Genomic DNA, 24,075 nt, shown 5'->3' with positions numbered 1-24,075 from the left:
TGTATTCCATTTTATGAATCGGCAAATCAATTTGTGTTCATCAATTATGTTTTTTTTTTTAAATGAATGTTGGGTTATTTAGAAGGTTTCATATATTATGTGAAAAGCATGGCTTCGTTTCATTTACAAAAAAAATGAATTTTTAAGCCGGATATTTGTGCATGCATAAATCTCATCATATTACAATGTGCTTGAACTTTTGCTATCCCCTGTACCCTAATAAACGTGCCAAAACTTGAACCATCTTTAAATCGATAAATCTTGAGAAGTAGCCTCTAACCAACTTTGCCTCTCAGCTCCAGCTGAATCCATTTAAATACAACTGCTTGTGACTTGAAGCAACTATATTTTCATCATTCGAAAATATATGGACCAAACCATATGACTGAACCTTGGCAACATCTACACCAACTCCTCCTTCCATGCATGTTCTGTCTTCCGAGGGTTTCCTGTGCCTTCTCTAGCACTGCCTGTAAATATTTACCTTGAGCCTCTATACGGAGCTGTAAATGGCGTTGTACCTATGGAAATAGAGGAAACCTTGTTATAGGTACTGGAGCATAATGCTTTTCCTATCTTTGGAATGATTTGCAAGCGGCAACCATTTGCATATCCAAATTTGTTCGTTGAAAAATTGAAGAGATTTGGATAAATTCTGCTGGAATATTTTCAGAGCAGAAGATATTAAAGTCATTATCTTGAACATGTTAGTGAGGATATTTTCTTTGTGGAAATGGGATATATCGTGCTGCATCTCTTTACAAAAGTTGATATTCACTCTTTTTTTTTTTTTTTTTGGCAGAATGATTAATATTCGTTTATATATAAATAAATGAAAGTTTCTGATATCATTTACCTCCAGCTGATCATTTAGCCTTCGTTGTACTTCAATTTGCATTTGTATCGCTTCGCCTAGATGGATATTACTGAATATATGATGCAACAGTCACAACTCACAACAGTGTAACAGTACTAGCTAGTTTGATATTTATAGAATGACAATTAAACGACAAGGTTTTTCAGTTGCTACTTTGTTGTTTGGGTTGCCATGTTACGGTCGGTCATCTGTATTCTATTTGCCTCTGGTATTTGTCCAGTTGCTGCAATCTGTCAGCCCGATAAGAAGATACATATAACTCCTTGTGATATATATATATATACACTGTGTAAAACGATATTCCTGGATGTCAAGTGACATGTTACCTGCTCTATCACTCCCACCACTGACTTGTCAAGGTTTTTACCAAGTCTGTATTTCTTCTATAAAGAAAAATCATGAATTCCACAAATAGGGAAACATGGAGGAATCGCTTGTCTTTGTAATTGAGAATTTCGTTCAGATATAATGCATCTCTATTGTCGGAAGCAGCTGATTCTTAGATGGGTCGAATCCAAACACCGAGTTTTCACAGAATTTAATGTATGTAACTTATCATTTAATTCTGGACTATTTTCTCACTACAAAAAAAAGTGTTTACAGAAGCGGTTTTTGAGGAGCACTTCTAAAACTGCTCGTGGAAACTGAACAACAAAATCAGTTTTACTTAAACTGTTTCTATTTCCTTACTTTTAGGAGTGGTCGCATTACCGCTTTAATTGCGCAATTTTTAGTACCGATTTGCATCAACCGCTGCTATCAATTGCTCCTATTGATTTAACTATTAGAACCATTCTTGTAACTCGAACTTTTCTTATTGCGTGTGAGAAATAAACTTACTTTTAGTGGACGAATATATTATCACTTATCAGATAGACTCATGTAGACCTATTGACCACACAAGATTTTTAACTGAATCATCACAACCAATTGTGAGGAAAGTTGGATTCTACGGAATGGAACTTGATAGTATTAGCTCAAAATAAAGCTGAGGGGCGTATTCTCAAGTTAAGAATTTTGCTTATTCTTCCCCACCAAGGCCACCTAACACGGGTTCCCTCTTTCCCCTTCCATTCTTTATTCATTCGTGTACTTAACAAAGTTTTTATACTTCATCTCATTAGGCATATATACCAATTATTCGTCCAAATTAGTGCTATTTTTGCTATTTTTCACTCGGTACTTGCTATTCTCTGTATTCCTTTTATGTGGCATAGTCACCGTTTAGCCAGATTTCACTGCTCTCGGAAAAGTGTAAGCAAGTTGGGAGGGCTTTTGGCCTTTGATTTTGGTGAAAGAATGAGCATATATATTTAGGAAAGTGATCCTAGTTTTCTACTTTGTTTATGAAATAGTGATCCGTGGGAGCATGAAATTCATGTATGCTTTGATATTACAGTCTTATTACATTGATTTTATCACGTGAGTATTAACGTAAAATCAGAAAACGATGATACCGGAAAATTATTGATGTAATGTCAAATGTTGTTAATATGTTCGATGTCATGTCAGAAATCCGATGAAAAAGAACGAAACTAAAAAATAAAGTATAAGTTGATGTGATAAGATGTAAAATAAACTAATAATACAAAATAATAATAAAAAAATAAACATAACCCCTCATTTGACTAAAATCGAATCGATGTGGGAGTCGTTTTCAGGTCCGTCCCACGAAAACTTTTGCCCGACGGGATTTGGGACCTGTCTAGGTTTGTGGCTAATCTCGTAATGAATTACATTATATGCTATTATCGTTAATTAACGGCCGTCTCTTTCTCCTCTAATTTTCGTATTTGGCAATTTCGGGTTTTGTTAATTGCTGCATTTAGATAATGAATAATCAAATGTAAATACAATCACTAAAATATTGTAATTATTTAAATAATATAGATAACTTATTAAAATATAAATACTGGAATATACAAATAAAAACAAATAGATAAAGTTGAGATTTGGTTAGCGGAGTACCCCATCTATGAAAAGTATTCTACTACATATACTTGTCGACAAAATTCGCGTGCTATCAACCATGACTATCAGCAAAATTGATGGTTTCTATAAATCTAAAAATTTTAATTTCAAATATACTGGTTTCTTTAAATTAAAATTTCTACCCTTTTTTTATTCATACAAGACCCAAATTTCATAATAATTGTAATATAAATATTTAATTAAAAAAACTAACTACTAATTATATATGGTTGTATTAACTTGTTGCAATATTGAATGAAATGGGACATGGAGTTGTCCCACATTAGTTTAGTTCTAAGTTTGAACTATGGGATTGAGGCCTTGGGTGCACCAGAAGTTTTGAAAAGGGAAAGATGTTGATATGTTGTTTCATAGTTAAATACATGCGCGCGACCTGCCCGACGCGGTGCAATGAGGTGAGGTCGAGAGTATTAATCTTTTTGAACAAAATTTATTTGTAAAATAATTTTTTATTTTCGAAATAAAGATTGCACTCATTCAGAAATTTTGTGTTCCTTAGCATATTACATGTGTTCGGACCAAATAGCGCGTCTTTTAGCCTTCACAGCAGGCTGTGTCTGTACCAGGCTGCGTTCGGATCAAACAGTGCGTCCCTTGGTTTATCCCTCCATCTGCATTGCTCGTACTTCTCTCATCTTTGTTGCATTTTTCCTTCTTGTTCGTTGTATACTCGAAAGTTCTGCATATTTTTGTTCGCTATTATCTAGAGTTTGCAGTGCTGCATTCTAATGATTGGAAGTCGTTGTTCTTAGAGAAGATTGCCGTCAACGTAAAGCACTGTTATACGAACAATTTCGTATTGTGGTTAAAAGATTGATCATTGTCTGACTTACTATTTTCTGTTAATCACACTTGCTAGTCCTAATATTATACTTTTTAATCCTCAACTTGCTGGTTGTAATATTTGTTTTCCAATATAATAATACTCGAGTCAAAAGTTGGACGAAATAAGGACGGGAAAGTAATCAATATCTTATATCACTTGCATCAAACGGCTTCTTCTACACGAGAGTTCAATGGAGTAGGAAGTAATTGCTTGGGTTGAGTTGTACACATATCATTGCTCTGCCTCTGGGGAGGAAGAAGAAGTTAAATGGCGGTGGCTTTGTTCAGCCTTACACTCACTCTGCTCATTGTCAACTCATTTGCTACTTACACACTGCGTACACTTTCCATCTCTCTCTCTCTCTCTCTCTCGATCTTCCCCACCCCTAATTAGCAGCTTGCAAGTGGCACACTCGGCCTCCGTTTCTATGGAATTTTCGAGCTATTATACTAGTCGTGTTCGAGTTAATCCGCAACCAATAAGATAAATACTTAAAATCAAATTATGGTTTTTGTCACGAGGGTTGTATTAGATTAAAGTTTGATAAGCACTCATGTTTTGATGGTGTTTGAGTCGAATTCAAGATATTCGAGTTGACTGGAAGCACAGAATATTCTCGAGTTCAACTCATATTTATTTCTTAGTAAATAAATGACAAGTATATAGTGAATTGTTTCATTAATTACATGATGAATATTATATACTGGTTGGTTTGATCACAAAGGGTTAGCAGAGCTCGAGCCATTTCCATTGGCAATTTATTCCTCAAGATTGAATCCAAGTTTTAGTTGTTTGCTAATTTGAGTCGAGATAAAATATCATAGTACTCGAGCTCGACACTAGTTCACTAGCAGTATGGGTTCAAGATATATATGATCTGTATGTATATACATAATAATATACCTATCATCTTCATTTCTTTCTAACTATATATCAGAGGCTGCTGACCATCCCCTTCAGTTCACATACTCTGGAGCCACCGGCCCTGAGAAATGGGGAAGCCTTAATCCGAAATTCTCCTTATGTGCAACTGGGGAATCCCAATCACCAATCAATATTGTGGAAGACCAAGCAGTTGTGAACAAGAACTTGAAGCCATTGCTCAGATCATACCATCCTGTAAATGGTACTCTGACTGATGTTAGATTCACTGTTGTGGTTAGTAGCTTAATTCTACAAATATTGCCTTTTCACACATGTATGTATAGATTCATCTAGTTCAGCATTCGATATTTGAATGGGGAAATTCAGAACTAATATTGTTGATGCAGGTAGAGTACCCAGAGGATTCGGGGTGGATGAATGTAGATGGCAAGAAGTATGCCTTGAAACAGATGCATTGGCATTCTCCTTCTGAGCATAGAATTAATGGAAAGCGGTATTAAGCCTCTTCATCAAATGATTCAAATCTAGTGTTATTTTCGTTTGCTTTCATTCTTGCCTCCAAACTGATGTTTTACGTGGGTAATATCTAGTTTTTTTTTTTAAATCTTGTGGACTTATTATAAATACGAAATACAGATTTGCGGCCGAGCTTCATATGGTGCACGTTTCCGAAGATGGAAGAGTTGCAGTGCTCGGATACCTTTTCAAATATGGACATCCCGATCCCATTCTTGGGCAGGTGAAAAATAGTATGCTAAATTCGATCCGGGTGATACCCAAATGCTAGATTCAACGTATCATGTGTTGTGATATTGATATGATCGACATTGATCAAGCATCCGAACACCAGGATCGATATTGGAGGTATGTAAATGATCGTCTGAACTCTGAAGTGATTTAACTTTGCATGCAGATACATAAGATATTGAATGAATTGGCATACGAAGAATCGGCACAGCTGAAGCTGGTCCCGTTTCATCCGGCTGTGTTGAAGGAAAATCCTCGCAAGTATTACAAATACATTGGCTCCTTCAGTGCCCCTCCATGCACGGAAAACGTAATCTATATCATCGTTGGAAAGGTGAGAGGATTCACCGTCACTCTTATTCCTCAAATTTCACACCTTTTTTATGTATAAATAAATTTGTATATTTTATTTTTGAACTTGTATCATTAATCTTGATAATTCAGAAGTTATTTTCAGCTTGTTCATAATAATTTTTTAGGTGAATTTTAACTAAAGAAAATATATTTACCATTTTAAGATTATACAGATATTTTTTATTTTATCTTTTTAGCCTAGATTATACCGATATTATAATCATATTAAATAACGTGTGAATGTAGGTGAGATCAATATCAAGAGATCAGGTACAAGCACTCAAGGCACCATTGGATATACAATGCAAGAACAATGCCAGGCCTTATCAGCCTCTCAACGGAAGACACGTGGAGCTATACGCCAATCACAACCGTCCAAATTAACATGTTTTGAAATTAAATGATGATGATGATGATATATATATATATATATATATATATATATATATATATATATATATATATATATGTGTGTGTGTGTGTGTGTGTGTGTGTGTGTGTGTGATTGTGTGTGTGTGTGATATACATAATATTTTAAAACAAGTCTCTTCAATTTTGTTAGAGTGAATCTCATGTGAGACCGTCTCACGGATCATAATTTGTGAGACGGATCAACCCTACCCATATTCACAATAAAAAGTAATACTCTTAGCATAAAAAGTAATACTTTTTCATGGGTGGCCTAAATAATAGATCCGTCTCACAAATACGACCCGTGAGACCGTCTCACACAAGTTTTTGCCATTTTGTTATATGTTAGTAGATATATAATAATTGTTGTTGAAATAAGTTTCTTGCAGATTGTTATTGTACAAGTAGTTTGCCTTAAAATAATTGGAGCATATGATTTAAATTTCTCATCTACTCTTTGAAGTTGACATTCTAAATCATCTAATTACGATTAATAAGTTTACATCAAATTAATTACAATTTGTGATTCCTAGCTAGTTATTTTCATTTGAGTCTACAATTTTTATTTTTTCTCCAAAACGTTCTAATATATCAAAAAATACATACCGACACAAAAAAAAAAAAAATTTCTTTAGGCACATCATTCTCTATATATCGTATCTACTAGTAGATCATGACACATAGAACATGTGTATTATATGTAAAAAAAAATATTTATAGAAAAAATTAGTTTTTTTTAGAAATAATAAAATAAAAGTTATAAATTTTGAATTTGACATTGTAAGAGATAAAATAAAATATAAAAAATGTTATTATAATTTAGTAAATTCATGTAGATATTTAAAATGGCAAAAACTTGTGTGAGACGGTCTCACGGGTCATATTTGTGAGACGGATCTCTTATTTGGGTCATCCATAAAAAAGTATTACTTTTTATGTTAAGAGTATTACTTTTTATTGTGAATATGGATAGGGTTGACCCGTCTCACAGATTAAGATCCGTGAGACGGTCTCACATGAGACCTACTCATTTAAAATTACACCATGTCCATGCACCATACAATTAGTATGAGATTCTCTTGTATTATAAAGAGTAAAGATATACATAATTCGAGGAGCTCTAATATCGGTTTCAGTTATACTTTATTTTCTCAATTAAAATATGGAATTTTATATATAAATGATGAAATTCAAAATTCCAGCTACCTACAATGTGATTATAAATATATTTTTTATTAAAAAAAGAAGAAGATGAAAATATAGCGTAGGGGAAAAATATAAATGATTCAAAATGTCTCAGTCTATATATTTATCTAATTTTCTGCGAGATTAAATGTCTAAATTAATGATCATGTCAATTAACCCTGCTAATTTAAGTCAACAAAATGTTCCTTTAACTAAATAAATCAATTATTAAAAAAAGTATTCAAAAAAAATAAATAAAACTGGTAAATGTCCATGTCGAACGAATTTTGTCAAACACATGCATGTTTTCATAACCTAAAAATTATTATTCTATTTGGTGGAATATTAAATAGAATAAAAAACAGAAGTTTAGATTAATGTTGTTGGGATCATTATATAAAAATTAAACTAGGAATCCGACGTTCACTTGAATATTTCAGATTTCGAACTAATTTTACAACTAATTTATTCTATGCACTTTTTTTATCATTCATTTTATAATTTTTTATTCCAAAATTTAAGATGTGTTTCCTATCCTTTTAAAGTGAAACTATTGGAAAACAATGACACATAATTCAAAAGATTGTGAGAAAAATTATAATGTTATGAATCTATATTCGCCACCACCGGATTAGAAACTAGGCTGTCCAGTCTCCGGCCGCCGCCCTGACGAGAACTGTTTCATACCTCCTAGACATGGGGGATCCGCCACTATTTCACCACCAACTCTTTCTCTCACTTTCACACTCACACTCTTCCGTCGGGGTTCAACCGCCGCCGCTGGCTCTTCCTCCACAGCTTCCATTACCTTCCTGATCCCGGACTGCTCTGGTTTCCTAATAACCTTTATGAAACGTAACAGGCTCATTATTCTCGAATAGAACCCGGTTTTCTGCTTTTCCACCGGTTTTTCTCCCATACTCCACGAATCCAACCTCCGCCGGCAGCGCTTAGATCTCACCCTCCCCATGCAAGAAACCTTCGGAGAACCCGGTTCTTCTACTGACACCGAGGACTTCCCCGATGACGCGAACCGTTTCGGAAACAGCCTTATATTGACTGGTTTACACGTCCTCCTTTTGTTATCAACAAAAGCGGAGAATCGGAGAATCGACGCTTTAGACATGAACTTCGCAGATAATTTCTGAGAAGTTGAGTTAGAGCTTGGGTTTAGACTCGGGTTCGGATTTGAGTTTTTCGCGTAGCCTTCGGTGGATTCTTTCAACTCGTAAAACGCATTGCGATCGAACCAATCGTATTCCGCGTCCTTCGACAGCCAAAATGATCCCGATGGAAAGTCCGGCACCACATCGGCGGCGTAATCTTCAGCTTCGCCGTTCCCGGAGGTGTCTGCCAGTGTTTCGCAGGAGATTTTGCGATCGTTGCCTCCTCCTGTCCAGGCAGTAACGAAGGTTTCGATTTCGAGTTGAGGCATTAATGGAAGAATGATGTTGTTTTCACTTCCCTGTAGGCTGTAACGGTGGGATTTGAACGGAATGAGGGGCTAAAATAATAGGTTCATTTAAATTCTAGTACAAGTTAATTATATAAATAGAATATGTCTATTGTGAAATTGTTTCATGTATTTATGTAGGTAAGATTGGTCAACTTTATCGTTATTCACAATAAAAAATAATATTTTTAACATAAAAAGTAATATTTTTTCATAGATGACATAAATAAGATATATGTATCACAAAATACGACTCATGAGATCGTCTCACACAATTTTTTATCATATAAATTATATTATTTAATTTCCAGATTACACTTTAATATTAGTTAAAGTGTAAAAAAAATTAGTTAAAGTGTAAATTATATTATTTAATTTCCAGATTACACAAGTTTTTGTTATATATTATAGAATATATTTTTTTTTATAAAAAGATATAGTGTTCTTATATATTAGGTAGCATTTGATAGCATTTTAAATTAAATTTCAACAACTTTGAGTGATATTTTATTTGTTTTTCCCCTTTTTTACGCACCCTTTTTCTTTCAAAAATGGTCGAACTTACATGATTACACGTTAAAAATCAACTTTTTTTATATATAAAAAAATATTTTGACTCATTAAAATATTACTAATTTTATTTTTAATTTCAAACCACTAACGAAACTAGATCCTTTTGATATTGAATAAATTGATTAATATTTTATATAAATTTGTGATATTCATCCAATTATTTTCAAACCAAGGGATGCTAATCGTTGTTAGTGTCTTTTCATTTCATAAAGTTCGAGATAGATTTATAAATCTGTAATTGATCAAAACAAAACAAAAATAATTATTACATAAAAATTAAATCGGGCAACTCCTGAAACAATATTTAACATTGATTAATTATGAAGCTCTTAATATAATATTTTCATAATCAAACTCGTGATCGAATTATCATTATATTTTTTAAAAAAATTCAGTCGGCTTTATACTACTAAAATAATATTTTTAACAAAGATAAAAATCCAAATAATCTAATATATATAACTAGAAATAAAATTTAAAATATAAAAAATATAAGAAAATAATCAAATTATAAAATAAAAATAAAAAATGTTAACTGGTTGGACGGATTTTTATTCGGTTCACCGGTTTACCAGCCGTGCATGTTTTATCTTACATATTAATTTAAGATACAATTGTTAATAAAATTTACGAGTGCAATAGATTTGATTTAAAATTTAATATTATATTACATTATTCGAAAATATTATGCTTCATTATTTTATAAACTATTTTAAAATTAAGTTATCCAGTAATTATTCCCAAAAAAAAATGTAATTGTAAAATTATTATTGTTCAAGCATATTATTCGAAGGTGGTGTAAGAAAAATATATCCTATTTTCACGATAAACTAAATGTTTCAGTATGAAAAAATTATATTAAAAAATTTGATTTTTTCCCGAGATTTTGTAATGTATTGAGTTGGGAGAGAAGCTTGTTAGATCAATTAAATGTGAATATTTATTTATTGGGAGTTGATTAAAATTAATTTCAAATTAAAGTTTTTTATTAATGAGATCAATGTATCTGATAGGACGTGGACTTTTAATGTAAGAGTGGGTCTCATGTGAGACCGTCTCACGGATCTTAATCTGTGAGACGGATCAACCCTACCCATATTCATAATAAAATGTAATACTCTTAGCATAAAAAGTAATACTTTTTCATGGATGACCCAAATAAGAGATCCGTCTCACAAATATGACCCGTGAGACCGTCTCACACAAGTTTTTGCCTTAATATGTAATTATTAAAATGTAATTTCTATTTTTATCATGAGCTAAATAGAAATATCATAAAATAATTAACAAAATTATCAATATGAAGGTTATCTAGATCTCGGGTATCACGTTACACTATCTTTAAATCTCATTATTATTGTTTCAAAAAAAAATCTCATTATTAAAAGGATGCGTAGATATAAAAAAATCAACTACTCATTCTAAAAGTTTAAAAATTATAGTTTCAAGTAGTATGTATTGTAAAAAAAAAAAAAAAAAAAAATACATAGTATGTAGTGAAATTTATTTATTTTTAAATAATAATAATAATAATAATAATAATAATAATAACGTGCACAAGAGCATAGATAAGATAAAATATCGATTAATGGAGTGTCATTGAACTTATTTATTTTTTAAATAAAAGAATATAAAGAAACACATGCATAAATAGTCGTGACCATTTTCGAACAAATTTCAAACTTCAAAGTTGAATACGTGATAAATTCAATAAATATATGAGTAGGTTTCGTATGAGACAGTCTCACGAATCTTTATCTGTGAGATGTGTCAACCCTACCGATATTCACAATTAAAAATAATACTCTTAGCATAATATTTTTTCATGGATGACCCAAATAATAGACCAGTCTCATAAAATACAACCCGTGAGACCGTCTCATACAAGTTTTTGTCAAAATAGATCTGAGGGTCTCTCTTGACTTTGTATTTTGAATTCTCATTGGGTCATCCGTTTTTTGTTCAAATCTTAATTAAATCCAACTACCAAAAATAAATTAATAGAACTAATTTAACTTATAAAGACCCCAACTAATCGTATAAACTCGACACAAACAACTTATCAAATTATATAAATAATCAAATATACTAAGACAAAAATTTGTGTGAGACGGTCTCACGAGTCGTATTTTGTGAAACGGATCTTTTATTTGGGTCATCCATGAAAAAGTATTAATTTTTATGCTAAGAATATTACTTTTTATAGTGAATATCGATAGGGTTGACTCGTCTCACAGATAAAAATTCGTGAGACCGTCTCATAAGATGTCTACTCATATTCTAAAATTACCGAAATCCGAATTGACAGATAATATTAAGAAGGGAAGATTTTTTCCACCAAAAATGAATTTGTTGTGTTTTTGCTATCTTCAGGAGAAATTATTTTTTTTTCTGAAAAAAAGAAACTAAATTTGCTTTAATAAGCCACTCCACGATAATAAGTGCTCGATTTTTTAGGTGTAATTAACGGTTATTTCATTTTGTAATTAATATTTAACGATAAATGATAGATAATTGCAAAATAAATTTAAGAATGTGCCCGTCGAGGCAATAGCTTGTTTAAGATCTAATTTATCGAGTCGACAATATAATTTTAATATAAATATTTATTCTACCTATAACATAATATATATATATATATGTCTGTATGTATGTATGTATGTATGTATAATAAATAACTATTATACTGCAACAAAAAATTTTAAATTTTTTGTAGAAATAAAAAACATTTTTGGAAGGGGAGAAAAAACGAGGGTGCTAATAAATTTACTGACAATCATTGTCCTAGAAATTACTGACAATTCTCATTCGAATTTTCTGACCGTTGGGTCCCCATGGCAAGGCGATGTATCTTGTCCCAATTTCTTGAAAAAAAGGATAAATTTCAAATCAGCCCGAAACCTAAATATTTCCAAAAAATCATCTAATGGGTTGTGTTTCCTCGAGACAAATCAAGAAAGAAGCAGAAGAACAAAATCTTCGCAGAAAAGAGGATGACACTAAACATCTAGTGTCTCTCACTTCAAGCACTTACGGTGTCTTGAATCTTGAGACTGAAAGTCAACAGCAGAAGCAAGAATCACAGCATCAGATCATTCAAAAATGTGGGAAGGATGCGAAGACATCGCCACCTCGCGAAGAACCTGCAGAGATTATTAATACATGGGAGCTTATGAAGGGTCTTGAAGAAGAAGTGCCGGTTTGTGTTAAAGCCATGATAAGCCCAAAATCGAGTCTTATTTTGCGCGGTTTTTTGGATATTGATAAAATCAGTCCTATGAAGTTTTTGAATCAAATGAGTTCTCCAAGAAAATTTAAAAGGTTTGGAGGAAAGGAGAATAAGGGGAGAGTTAATGGTGCAGGGTCATTGGAAAATAGCCCAAAAATGGTGTTAAAAGAATGCAATAAATCGATGGATAATTGTACGAGGTCATCTCCAAATGGTAATAGATTTCGTGGTTCTGGAGAGGTGATTTTGGCAAAGAGGAGTTTAGGCCAAGTTTTTTGTCCTAAAGTTGTCGCATCTGTTGAGAAAGATGTCTCCGAAGAGGAACAAGATATGAACAAGATCACTTCAACTTCGTCCACACCGACCTCACAAATGGCAAGAAATTACTCCCAAGATTCGGATACCCTTTTGGATATGTACGAAGAAAAATGCCCACCAGGCGGCGAAAATGCTGTTATATTATACACAACCACGTTGAGGGGTATCAGGAAGACGTTTGAAGATTGTAACGCCACCCGATCAATCATCGAATCATACCATATTCGGATATCTGAACGCGACATATCTTTGCATTCACCGTTTAAGGAAGAACTAAGAGCGCTAATGGGCACCAAGGAAGTGAAATTGCCATTAGTTTTTGTGAAGGGGAGAATGATAGGTGGGGTTGATGAAATGGTCCGGTTGGATGAGGAGGGCAAATTGGACATTGTACTGCATGGGATCCCGAGGAAAACCATTCGGTGTCGGAGGTGTGCCGGAATCCGGTTTTTGATGTGTAAAGAGTGCAAAGGGAGTAGTAAGATTTTGGGTGAAGATGGGAAGAAGAGCTTGAAGTGCAAAGAGTGTAATGAGAATGGACTGATTTTATGTCCATTATGTCTTTAACCTGGTGAAGTCAAGGATTTGTGACTTAAAATAATCATGAATGATTCAATATGATTGGCTTAGAATTGAGATATTTCGAAGTGTTGAAACACTTCATTTATGCGGTATTATCTCTCTTACGAATACTTAAATGATATCGACAAGACAGATAATTAGACTATATTAGTCCAAGTGAAGCAAATCAAAACCCAATACCTCAAGATGATTTATGTCCTAATTATCAGTTTTTGCATCATAATCTTTTAATACTATATTATAATCGGAACGTCTTCAATCTTAGAAAATTACAACACAAAAACATGGTTTAAAAATTATTTAGAAAGACAAATTGCCGGGATTTGGACTTGTGGTGAATTTTTTTTTTTCCCTTTTTGATGATTGTTAACGTACCTAGATGTAAAAAATAAACCACATAAAATTTAAATATCAATTCATTCAGTATTTGACATTTTCACTCATTAAATATTGGCGGTAAATAGCGAACATTCTATGAAATGATCATTTAATGTAAACAAGCAAAAGCCAATATCTTAATTAGGTAGAAAAATATATAGCAGCGAATCATAGTTTGATAATATCTAAAAGTTGCTTCATCTGATGTTATATAACAAACTACCAGGATACAATCTCATTATGAATCATAAAAAGTTAAACCTTTATGCAGATTGCTCAAATAAATGCAGCATTAATATGGATTGTACCGACTGCGCCCGCGCCCGCGCCCGTGCCCGTGGCCGCTGTCACCACCACGTCGACCGCCGCTCAAACTTCCACCTGCACCACTGCTTCTGCCACCGCCTCCTCTTTGCTGTGGCGGTGGTGTGAGTGGTTGTACTCCAGGTTGTTGCCTACACAGAACAGCATAGTTTCATGAAAGAACTGCACCACAAAACTAAATGTTTATTAAAATGGCACATGTCAGCAATCTACTGACGACATGCCCATGCTGGGCGAACTCTCGTTCGATAAAATCTATACATTTTCTTTTAATTCTTATTGAATAGTTCCCATGTTAATTTATTGTAATGGATATATCTTAAACTTCTTACTCATCATCACAGGACATTTATGATGCATGTGCGTAAAATAACGAAGTGACTACAACTGTAAGAGTAATATTACTGCTGTTGCCATTAAGATGTCATTTTTGTGCGAGATAAACTATTTATACAATGTCTAGTATCTTTTGCAGCTATAAAATTATTCGAGATGATATGCATTTGACAAACCACTAAATGTGTTTGTCTCTCGCATCACAAATCATACGCTAGGACGCATAAAGTTTTCATCGTAGCTCTATTGCGTAGCAACTCTAAAAAATCACTTACAGAACATATCCAATCCTTCCATCAGGTAAAAGCATAGGCATCATAGCCATGCCAGGGGCCGCTCCCCTTCCGTAGATTAAGGGCTGCAAAAGCAGAATTCACAGCCAGTAGTTTAACATGATGATATGCTGGATAGAATGGATTGGTTTAAAATCAAACTATGAATTTAAGATGATATTGAAATGAATGATAGCACATTGCGAAGGTACCTTAATAAGAGCGACAAAGACGATAACGGAAATCTAGGAAATTGTATCAAACTTTCAATTATAGGCTACTCAAACTCTAATATTTTCTCTATAAGCTAAAATTTCAGTCAAGGCATTTCTCAACAGTGCCAGGTTTTACATAAGGTGATATGCTTAAGAAAGTGATGATACGATTTTGATACTGACGCTGGATACATGATGGCAGTGAAACCAATGGGCCTGTTTGTGCGTGAAACATGGTGGCAGTTGTGACCGGCACCATCATGTGTTTAGGTGTTTCTATGAGTATGAATTTGTACAGGACATTAAGCCGATGCACCAAATTTACAAAGATGAGACCATGTTTTTGTTTTGATATTGTAACTTTTAGCGGGAATTATAGAATTTAGGAATAACTTCCTGTCTACCCATTTGAACTTTATGCAAAAGATATAGAATTTTGAAGATTGCGACTGCTCAAACCGCATCTATTGCAACTGCGTCGAGCCCCAACAGATTGCAACAAGTCCCATTCAGCCGTTCATAAACCCAAGCTCAAGAACAGGTGTCACAAATAATAGGTCATGTGACATTGTGTCCAATTATAGAATGTACACGCAAGTTAACACAGCTAGCACACATAATATCAGTTGGACGAACTTTGAAAAGAAAAATACACACACTAAATCTCAAAGCACAAGGGTGGACAACACCAACAAGTGGAAATAGGGGGGGAGAGATGTGGCTGCTATTTCCAGAAAGCAAGTGTACATAAATATAAGTAAAAAACAAATATAACAAAATCAGCCCACAAAAAGGAGAGAAGAAAACATAGTACATCTTACTTGAGCAAAGTTTGCACCAGCATATCCAGCACCTACAGCACCATAGGGGGATCCAATCAAACCATATCCAACATGAGGTGGGTAGGTTGGAAGTATAGCTGCCTTCTGTGAATTTGATACCCCAGCATTTTTCTGATCCGCCTGTGGCTTTGCCAGTGAGCATTCTATAACTTGACCTAATAAAACAAAACCAAATAAAATATAAACAAGCACTAGCAATCTAGTACTATCACAGTTAAGAACCTTATAATCCAGAACCAAAATGATGGAAAATACTAGGGACAAGAATATTACCATCAATCTCATATTTCTCCGTGTTCTTCAGAGCTTTCATGGCACTTGATCTTTCCACGAAATGAACAAAACCATATCTACTTTTCTCTTGTCCTGGCTTTGCAGGAGGAAGAACTATTTTTGAAATTTTTCCATGATGTTCAAACAACTCCTTGAGCTGATCTTGTGTAACATTTTTGGGCAAGTTCTTCACATATACTGCTTTGACCTGTAGAACAAAGGGCCAGTAAGTAACTTTTACTAGCACAATAACTCGAAATAAGTAGACGGACAGACCTATATGAGGGGTGTTAATATCTAATATATATAATCTTGGTTGTCTTGTATTCTTCAAGTTCCTTTGTACTACAGTCTGCGTAATTACTATGACATAACATGGAAATCCCCTTTTTTTATATAAGAAAGGATGACCTAACTCGAAATAAATCCCTTTTGTGTATTTTGAGGAACCTTTTTAGATTGCCTTTTTTACACCTAAAAACAAGGCTCCCTAAGAAGAAAATCCTGCCTCTGGCACAAGAAACAAAGGCGTCAACAAATCATGAATAACCGAAGTGACCGCAAGACCTACCAAATGTTTTTGTGTAATCGTGAAAAGGTTGTGCAACCGTAACAATCTAATACATTCTCTAGGACAGTACATCCTTCAACTACTAATTTCACAACCTCGTTAGTAAAGGCTCCATTCTCCTTAATCCAACTAGCCCCTATGGGGAAAGGAAATAACCTGTAAGTGGAGTCACCTCCCAAATCTTGCGAAATAAATAATAAATAAATAAAACAGCAAAACTAGATACTTTCTTATCTTCAACAACTACTTTTGCCACTCTTTAATAAAGGCTTCATCCTCCTTAATGCAATTGCCCCCATGGGAAAGGAAGCAAAACTGGATAAATGAAGTTCGTACATTGATGATTACGATTTACATGGATTAATCAAGCAATCACGAATACCTTTGCATTTTGTACTAGTTCCCAATGATCATACACCAAAGAGCAATGAAGAATAAGCCTAAAACAAAGACCTGGGAAGACGAAATTTCTGCACTTCTGGGATCGGCCCAGCTCACAGTTGGAGCATTGTCATCAAGCTTAAAATCAGGATTTGACATCCTCTGTCTAGAATATTCAGCACAAGCATGATTATAATACTCAATGAATGCAAATCCACGATTCCGACTTGAATTTTGTGGATCCTACAAAAAGAAGATGCACGTATTACCTACCTGAACATTTTGGCAGTCAAATAAATAAAGGACCTGTCACGCAGTACCAGAAATTTAGCGGTATAATAAAAAAGCAGTGCAGAACGAAATAAACCCTCACCTTTAAAAGCTCAATGGAGACAGTCCCAGGCCCTACTTTTTTCACAACCTTCTTCATATCTTCCTCTCCCCAGTTTCTGGGCACATTACCAATGAACAGCTTATGTTTTGCTTGAGATGAAGAACATCTCAATCTTTTTCCCTGTAAGTTTCGACAACATAGATAAATATACAATAATACAGATTATATTTGACCAGCCAACCACAAGAAACCCACATCAAAGAGAATCAACTTAGAGCTTGTGAGTTACAAATATTGAAAAACAAGTGCAAGTATGAGTGTAACTGGGCGTGGATTGTGAGTGAAAGGAAGGTAGCACTCATCTAACCTTCAATTCAGTACTATTAAGCTCCTTGATAGCCTTGGAAGCTAATTCCTTGGTCCTGAAAGTTACAAAAGCATATCCCTTGTTTTCATTTGAGTCCTTTCCCTTCATTATCCTCACCTGTCAATGGTACGTACGAGGCAAGCAAAATGTCGGTCAAATTAACCACACCACATGTTAATTAAAATATTTTACCTCTGTAACTTCTCCGACAGATTCACAAAAGCGCTTCAGCTCATTTTCAGAAGTATCTTGAGAAATTCCACCAATATACACCTCTGAACCATGTGGAGGAAGTGCGAGAAGGTCAGCATGCTCTTTCTCCGTGTCATCGTCCCCTTCATCATTTTCCATGCCTTCGTCGTCGTCATCCTCTTCCTCAACCTCCTCTTCCACTTCTTCCTCTTCCTCCACTTCTTCCTCCTCCACTTCCTCCTCTACTTCTTCATACTCAACCTCTTCTTCCAATGTATCCTCCATGTCATTGTCAGCACCAAGTTCAACCTGCTCTTCGGTCTCAACCGGCTTCTCATGTTCGGTAGATCTAGAAGCTCCAGCAGTGGCTCTTGTCCTTGGCATCTTAGACCTCTAACAAAATGAGCTTCTATTGCAGTTCTGGGAAAATGCAAAACCCGGAAGCATTTGCAAAAGAAAGAAGAAATATGTGGATAGGCTGAAATAAAAAGAATGGCCATAAGGAGTTCCAAAGTAATGATCTTGATCGAATAGGTTACATGAGGTGTAGCTCCAAGGAGCTTCTATTCGAACAACTTAATACAAGGGTTGACAAACATAGCATAAAAAGAAATAGAAACGATAGAAATCCGAATTATCATAAAGTGGATCAAGATTCTCAACAGGTGCAAATCAATGAAGTGGTGAATTCCTTGAATTAAAGACAATGACGGATGCCGGGAATAATGGAAAAGGCTAAAGTTTAGACTGCATAGCTTTTTAGGACCAATGCATTAGCAACCAAAAGAGGAAGGAGGAGCAAGCACAAGAAAAGAGAACAGAAAATGAGGAAATGAAAATATCAAGATAGATAATTAATTATGCAATTGGGCACACAACAACGAATGAAACAAAAAAGATAACATCCCCACTAACAAAAAGATGGGTTTGTTATTAGGACGATCAGTTCTTTAAAAAGATTAGTTCCACTTCCTGGATACATTTCCAGTCTGTAACTTTCCTGCAGCCAGTTAATGCACAGGAACTATGAATGACTGATGAGGCAACCTCAAACACATTTAATAAATCTACCGCCCAAAATCAGATTAGCTAGCAAACTTTTTTTCTTTTTTATAAAGTTAATTTCACTGCATATACTATAAATCCACAATCAATGGATCCGGACTTCTTATGAGTAGCGGTAATTAAACTAGCATAGAAGCCACCAGTCCACCACCATGCAAAAAAATAAAAATATATCGAAACCTATAAAAGACCACAGAAACCCCCTTTTGATCATAAAGATCTCCCTTCTCTTGAAATTAAGTTCATAAGCTTTTCTTAACTTTGACTCACATTGCATTTGATTCTTTCAATCTCAGAAATCCTTCCACTGAACCCCCACAATCATACAAGTCCATTGGATGGAAATATAACGGGAAAGTATCCACTGCAACATCGACAAGATGGCAAAAGAAGAGACTTAAAGGAGGCTCATCAAGTCCTCGCTCAAAAATATGATAACTCATCCCTTCTCTTTCCAGCTGAAGCAACAGCATTAAAAAAACAAAGAAAGAGAAAATTGCAGCAAATGACACCCCCGAGATTTGAGGAAAAGTACAGAAACAATTTTATCTAATGAACTTGAGTCACTTAACGGGTATTTGACTAACCATGTCCTTTCAAAAATTTCAAGATAAAATTTAAATAAAAAATTCACTGCTCTCCACATTGAAGGCATCCTTATACATGGGCTTGTCCTCCTTTTGGCCCGGCGGTTGAACAGAAAATATCAATCCACATTGCTAATCCAATACTAAGCTCACACCACAACTACACTTGAGATTTCTAGACAAGACCTAAAATAAATTTGAACTCTGAAAGTTTTTCTACGTTAACAAAGTACCATAATGAACCCCACACAAACACAAAAATAAATACACACATGAACTGCGTGACATTCGAGGACCTCTATCAGAACATGGTTAGCATCTAATTCCAGCGTATACAAATGGCAATTTCAAGTAAATCCAAACTTTGTGTAGGACATGATTAGCATCCAGTCCAATAACACAACTTATACTTAAAAAAAGCACTACATTAATAAAATCGACAGAAACTAAAATATTAAAACTAACAGTGTGTTTGGCAATCAAGATTTTAGAGGATTTTGTGAGATTTGGAATTGGATTTGGAATTGGATTTGGAAATTTAAGTATTTGAAATTCCATTTGGTGTTTGTTTTAAAATTTAAAAATGGTATTTACAAATCAATTTCTTGTTTGGAGAAAAAATGATTCGAATTTGGAATTTTAAAATTTTACTAAACTACCCTTAGAAACTTTTGGTGGAGAATGATGTGTTGGATAAAAATGTAATTTTATTTTTTTAAAATCCAAATCCCACCAAATCTTATCAAATTTGATGGGATTTGGATATACTTATGGAAATCCCATGAAATCCCATGAAATTCTAAACAAATCCGAATCCTTTTTTTTAAACATCTTGCCAAACAGTAAAAATAAGATTTTGAAATCCAAATCCCATGAAATCCTCCCAAATCCTGGTTCCCAAACATAATCTAAACAGGAATGCGAAATAGGTAAGAGAATACGAACGTCAACGAAAATATGTGAACAACAGGAGAAATCATAAAATTACCGGCGCCGGATGAATATGTCTCTTAACCGCTCTCTCTCAGGCCACGGCGAGAAGTCTCTTCGGATGCACAAATCACAGCCCGCCTTTCTTAGATAAATAGAAACCCTATACTCAATGAATGGTTATGGTTTTGAAGATTTGGGAATTTTCCCCAAATGTGACGATATGACATATTTGTCCAGCGTAACAATTCACAAAAAGTAAAAGCTGTTTGCCCTTGCGGTGGGTAATCTGGACAATTCCCATCCAACTCTATGGATTTGAACCCTAAAAAGGGCTAAAATGTCCGACCCGTCGAACTGAAAAAATTTAAAATTTAACCAAATTATCGTGTCCAAAGCCGAAGAATCTTTGGACCCTTAATTACGGTATATTATTATTATATATTTTTTTAAAAAAAATATGTATACATATATATTTATATATCGTGTACATGTATCTGTACAAATTTACTAGACTATTTAATAAAATTTGAGCTTTTTAGTAACCGAATTTAGTTCTATTTTGTTACACTAAACTAAATATACATATGTGATCCTATTAATTGACCTAAAATCTAAAATCAGCATGAATAAAATAGAACTTTCCATTTTCAATAGACCTATTAACTTCTTATTTGATAATAGAACTTTCCATTTTCAATAGACCTATTAACTTCTTATTTGATAATTGTATATGACAATTAATTTATGTTATGTATTAGGTACTAGTCACGAGTAATATATCAGATTCATTCGAACATTCTATATGTATATCGGTGATGCCCTGAAAAAGATTCAGATCATCCTTGAAATCGGATATGAAGTGATGATCAAAGAAAACCCAGTCCAGAGTTGGCCTGGGGAAGCCAAAAGAAAACCATGTGGAAACCAACCCCGGTAAAAAAAGAGTAACTTGTTTAAATAACATCAGGCACGCGGCAACCTAGGAAGCATATTAGACCATTGTGGACTCATACAAGCTCGTTCTCATGTTCTTAGCCATGCAAGATAGAGTTGAATGATACTACCCGGGCAGAAAAAGGTGTTTGTCCAGACTCCAGGCAGGGAAGCCCTTGTCATCTCGAGCACTTGCAGCACTTTGGACTCTTCCCTGACCAGGCAAGGCTGGGTACCCATAGAGATTAAGTCAAGTCATCGTGGAGCATCTCCACGTACACTTCCAGGTCAACCGACCCGGCTCACCTTACTCAGTCACCAGCAATAACCGTCCAGATCAGTTCTTTTCCTACTCAGACCGACCATGAGGAGATGAGAGCGGGGACCCATATGTGTGAGTCATCATATCTCTTAATCATTAACATGAAAAATCAGTGCTCATGACAAGATTAGGGATAATATGGGTCGTCATGTCTACTGTCAAAAGATAGAGCATGTGTAGAATGTGTCTAATCAAGAACTAGTGTTCAGGCGCCATAATCGAGGTCATCTTATCCCCTATAAATATACAGGTTTGCTGATTCATTTGAGACATGAGATATTGCATTTTACTGCATTCAATAATTCTAGTGTATTATGTACTGACTTGTGCATCAAAGTGACCACGTTGGAAACCCTTCCGACGTGCACTGACATTTTCTTGTTGAGTATGTGCAGATCATTTGCGTGAGCTCATCATTTCCGGTAAATATTACTCACAGTACAGACCAGGTCGACATGAGCATGCGCTCATACACACACATATACATATACATATACATACATATGTATGTATGTGTGTGTGCATATACATACATAGATAAGATAAGACTTATATGATATTATCACACCAAAATTGTGAACCATTGTATTTTTCATGTAAAATGAAGGGAAATGATACGAATGATAAATGAGGAATGTTGATTATGATTAAGAGATATCTTAAATTTGTAGCATATAACAGAAAATATAGCTCACAAACAATTTGTTTAAAATTTAATTTGAGCTTTATTTTGATCAAATTTGAAGTAAATTGGAGCACCATCCTGGATCGATCTTTAGACATAAATAGTTTTTCTATGCACGTATGTTCTTCACGTTCATAAGTTATTTTTTTAATTAAAAATTATCTTATTTAGATTAATATTTTATTCTTAATTAAGCTTTAATGGATTATATGTACTACTAACTAATATCATAAAACTTAAAAAGTATCGTTTTAAAGGCTAGAATTTGATGGATTATCAAGAAATGCAACATTTCGAGACAAATTTGATTTGTGAGGTTCATTGTAAAATAACACTGACAAAATTTTCAATAATAAAAATAATCTTGACTCCGTTAGTAGAAAGTACATCTCAAAATACAAAAAAAAAAATTAAAAAAAGTTTGATAAAAAAGAAAATTCAAAGTCGCATAAAATATAACATAAAACTTGTCAAAGATGGATCATTTCTCTCTGAGTTTCTGGCTATGGCAAACACAGCTCCAACCACAACCACGACGATGCCCGAAACGATTATTGAAGTTTTAAAACTTTGCATTGCATCCTTATTTTCTTGTTCTGCTGCCTTTTTCGTCCCTTCAATTTGTTCCTACATACAAATATGGTGCTATATATCATCATATGCAAATTGAAGAAAATGAACATGTCATGAAAAGGATGATTGATGGTAACAAAGAGCAACTGTTCCTCTGAAATAAAAAGAACTAAACATTTTTGTATAAGTTGTTTTAGAAAAATATACATCGACGCTCCGATCTAAATAAATTGAATTGCTCCATATACAAATTCTAAGGTTATATTTGGATAAATAAATTTGAAATTAATAGATTTCGATTAAAGTTTTATTGTTAAAATTGAAACAATATATACAATCTTAAATTCATATTTTACTTATTTAAAGTTACACAAAATATAATGTATTTTAAATGTCTCTATTATTGGGTGAAGTTGAAATCCATCATCATTAACATGAATCATTATATAAACATGCAAATGGTGGATTTGAAGTTTATGGTCTTGATTCTCTAAAACTAAAAAATACATTGGATTTAAAATCTATCAATCCAAAAACAACATAAGATATGTTGAAATCTGTCGTTATGAATGTTTTCATAAATCTGGAGATACTATGCTGACTTAAAATTCGAATTCACATAAAATATAAATTCCTCATACTCGCATATACCTGGATTTCTTTAGAGGCAGCGACGTCTGATGAAATGGGATCAACTTGAAAATTCTTATCCAGACCTGGGTTCAGTTCTTTTTGCACATCAGCCGCTGGAAATCCCTCCGAGTTTGCCATGATGTGTGATAGTTGGACAAAACCTGTTTCGATTCTTAAAAGGTTTTCCTTTTCAATTTCGAGTTTTGTTTTGTTAATGTAATTTTGTAAGAGAGGACAACAAATATTGAGTTGGATTGGTTGTTTAAAAGAAGTTACAAATGCCCATACATCCAAGAAAAGGCTTCCTTTAAGGAGGATCTTAACTACTTTCTAGCTCTTTGGTTTTTAACTGCCCGAGAAAATTGTTGGCCTAACTAACAATAAATTGATTGGCCTAACAAACCAATCCTACGACTGTGTGCCATTA

The 24,075-nt window shown here is 34.1% G+C and overlaps 4 protein-coding genes and 1 long non-coding RNA gene across 7 annotated transcripts in view; 3 read left to right on the top strand and 2 right to left on the bottom strand.

Annotated features, from left to right (window-relative positions):
• Positions 1-24,075, top strand: part of LOC140842628 (caffeoylshikimate esterase-like) — an 86,964-nt gene that overhangs the window by 46,709 nt on the left and 16,180 nt on the right. The gene's annotated exons all lie outside the window — the stretch shown is intronic.
• Positions 3,774-6,085, top strand: LOC140803585 (alpha carbonic anhydrase 1, chloroplastic-like). The gene is made up of 6 exons (XM_073159485.1): positions 3,774-4,032; positions 4,633-4,853; positions 4,967-5,073; positions 5,217-5,319; positions 5,494-5,661; positions 5,928-6,085. Exons 1-6 carry the CDS (start codon positions 3,963-3,965, stop codon positions 6,063-6,065), a joined length of 807 nt encoding a protein of 268 aa, XP_073015586.1. The 5' UTR covers positions 3,774-3,962; the 3' UTR covers positions 6,066-6,085.
• On the top strand, positions 12,094-13,488 carry LOC140803710 (uncharacterized). The gene has a single exon (XM_073159603.1). It carries the CDS (start codon positions 12,230-12,232, stop codon positions 13,415-13,417), a length of 1,188 nt encoding a protein of 395 aa, XP_073015704.1. The 5' UTR covers positions 12,094-12,229; the 3' UTR covers positions 13,418-13,488.
• LOC140842621 (heterogeneous nuclear ribonucleoprotein Q-like) lies at positions 13,969-20,716 on the bottom strand. 3 transcript variants are annotated; one of them, XM_073210645.1, is made up of 9 exons: positions 20,558-20,716; positions 17,918-18,337; positions 17,726-17,842; positions 17,398-17,538; positions 17,097-17,267; positions 16,073-16,280; positions 15,779-15,954; positions 14,746-14,828; positions 13,969-14,265 (listed from the first exon to the last, which is right to left on the bottom strand). In XM_073210645.1, the coding sequence occupies exons 2-9, from the start codon at positions 18,299-18,301 to the stop codon at positions 14,103-14,105; spliced, it is 1,443 nt and encodes a 480-aa protein (XP_073066746.1). In that variant the 5' UTR covers positions 18,302-18,337; positions 20,558-20,716; the 3' UTR covers positions 13,969-14,102. The 3 variants fall into 3 exon arrangements, with proteins under 3 accessions (XP_073066746.1, XP_073066748.1, XP_073066747.1); XM_073210647.1 differs by having other exon boundaries at positions 17,918-18,395; positions 20,558-20,702; XM_073210646.1 differs by having other exon boundaries at positions 17,918-18,917; positions 20,558-20,696.
• LOC140803849 (uncharacterized) lies at positions 22,786-23,965 on the bottom strand. Its single transcript, XR_012111949.1, has 2 exons — positions 23,667-23,965; positions 22,786-23,069 (listed from the first exon to the last, which is right to left on the bottom strand). It is a non-coding gene; the product is annotated as an uncharacterized lncRNA (long non-coding RNA).

The sequence above is a fragment of the Primulina eburnea genome, chromosome 10 (genome assembly GCF_022965805.1).
Source record: "Primulina eburnea isolate SZY01 chromosome 10, ASM2296580v1, whole genome shotgun sequence".
Lineage (NCBI taxonomy): Eukaryota > Viridiplantae > Streptophyta > Magnoliopsida > Lamiales > Gesneriaceae > Primulina > Primulina eburnea.
This window is presented reverse-complemented; position numbering and strand designations above follow the sequence as displayed.

Excerpts from the sequence above, each read along its gene's own strand:
- LOC140803710 (XM_073159603.1), top strand. The coding sequence starts at position 12,230 with ATGGGTTGTGTTTCCTCGAGACAAATCAAGAAAGAAGCAGAAGAACAA.
- LOC140842621 (XM_073210645.1), bottom strand. The coding sequence starts at position 18,301 with ATGCCAAGGACAAGAGCCACTGCTGGAGCTTCTAGATCTACCGAACAT. Across the intron at positions 17,843-17,917 it reads CTGTCGGAGAAGTTACAGAG|GTGAGGATAATGAAGGGAAA; the intron begins GTAAAATATTTT and ends TACCATTGACAG. Across the intron at positions 14,829-15,778 it reads CTGGTGCAAACTTTGCTCAA|CCCTTAATCTACGGAAGGGG; the intron begins GTAAGATGTACT and ends CTGCTTTTGCAG.
- LOC140803585 (XM_073159485.1), top strand. The coding sequence starts at position 3,963 with ATGGCGGTGGCTTTGTTCAGCCTTACACTCACTCTGCTCATTGTCAAC. Across the intron at positions 4,854-4,966 it reads ATGTTAGATTCACTGTTGTG|GTAGAGTACCCAGAGGATTC; the intron begins GTTAGTAGCTTA and ends TTGTTGATGCAG. Across the intron at positions 5,662-5,927 it reads TCTATATCATCGTTGGAAAG|GTGAGATCAATATCAAGAGA; the intron begins GTGAGAGGATTC and ends GTGTGAATGTAG.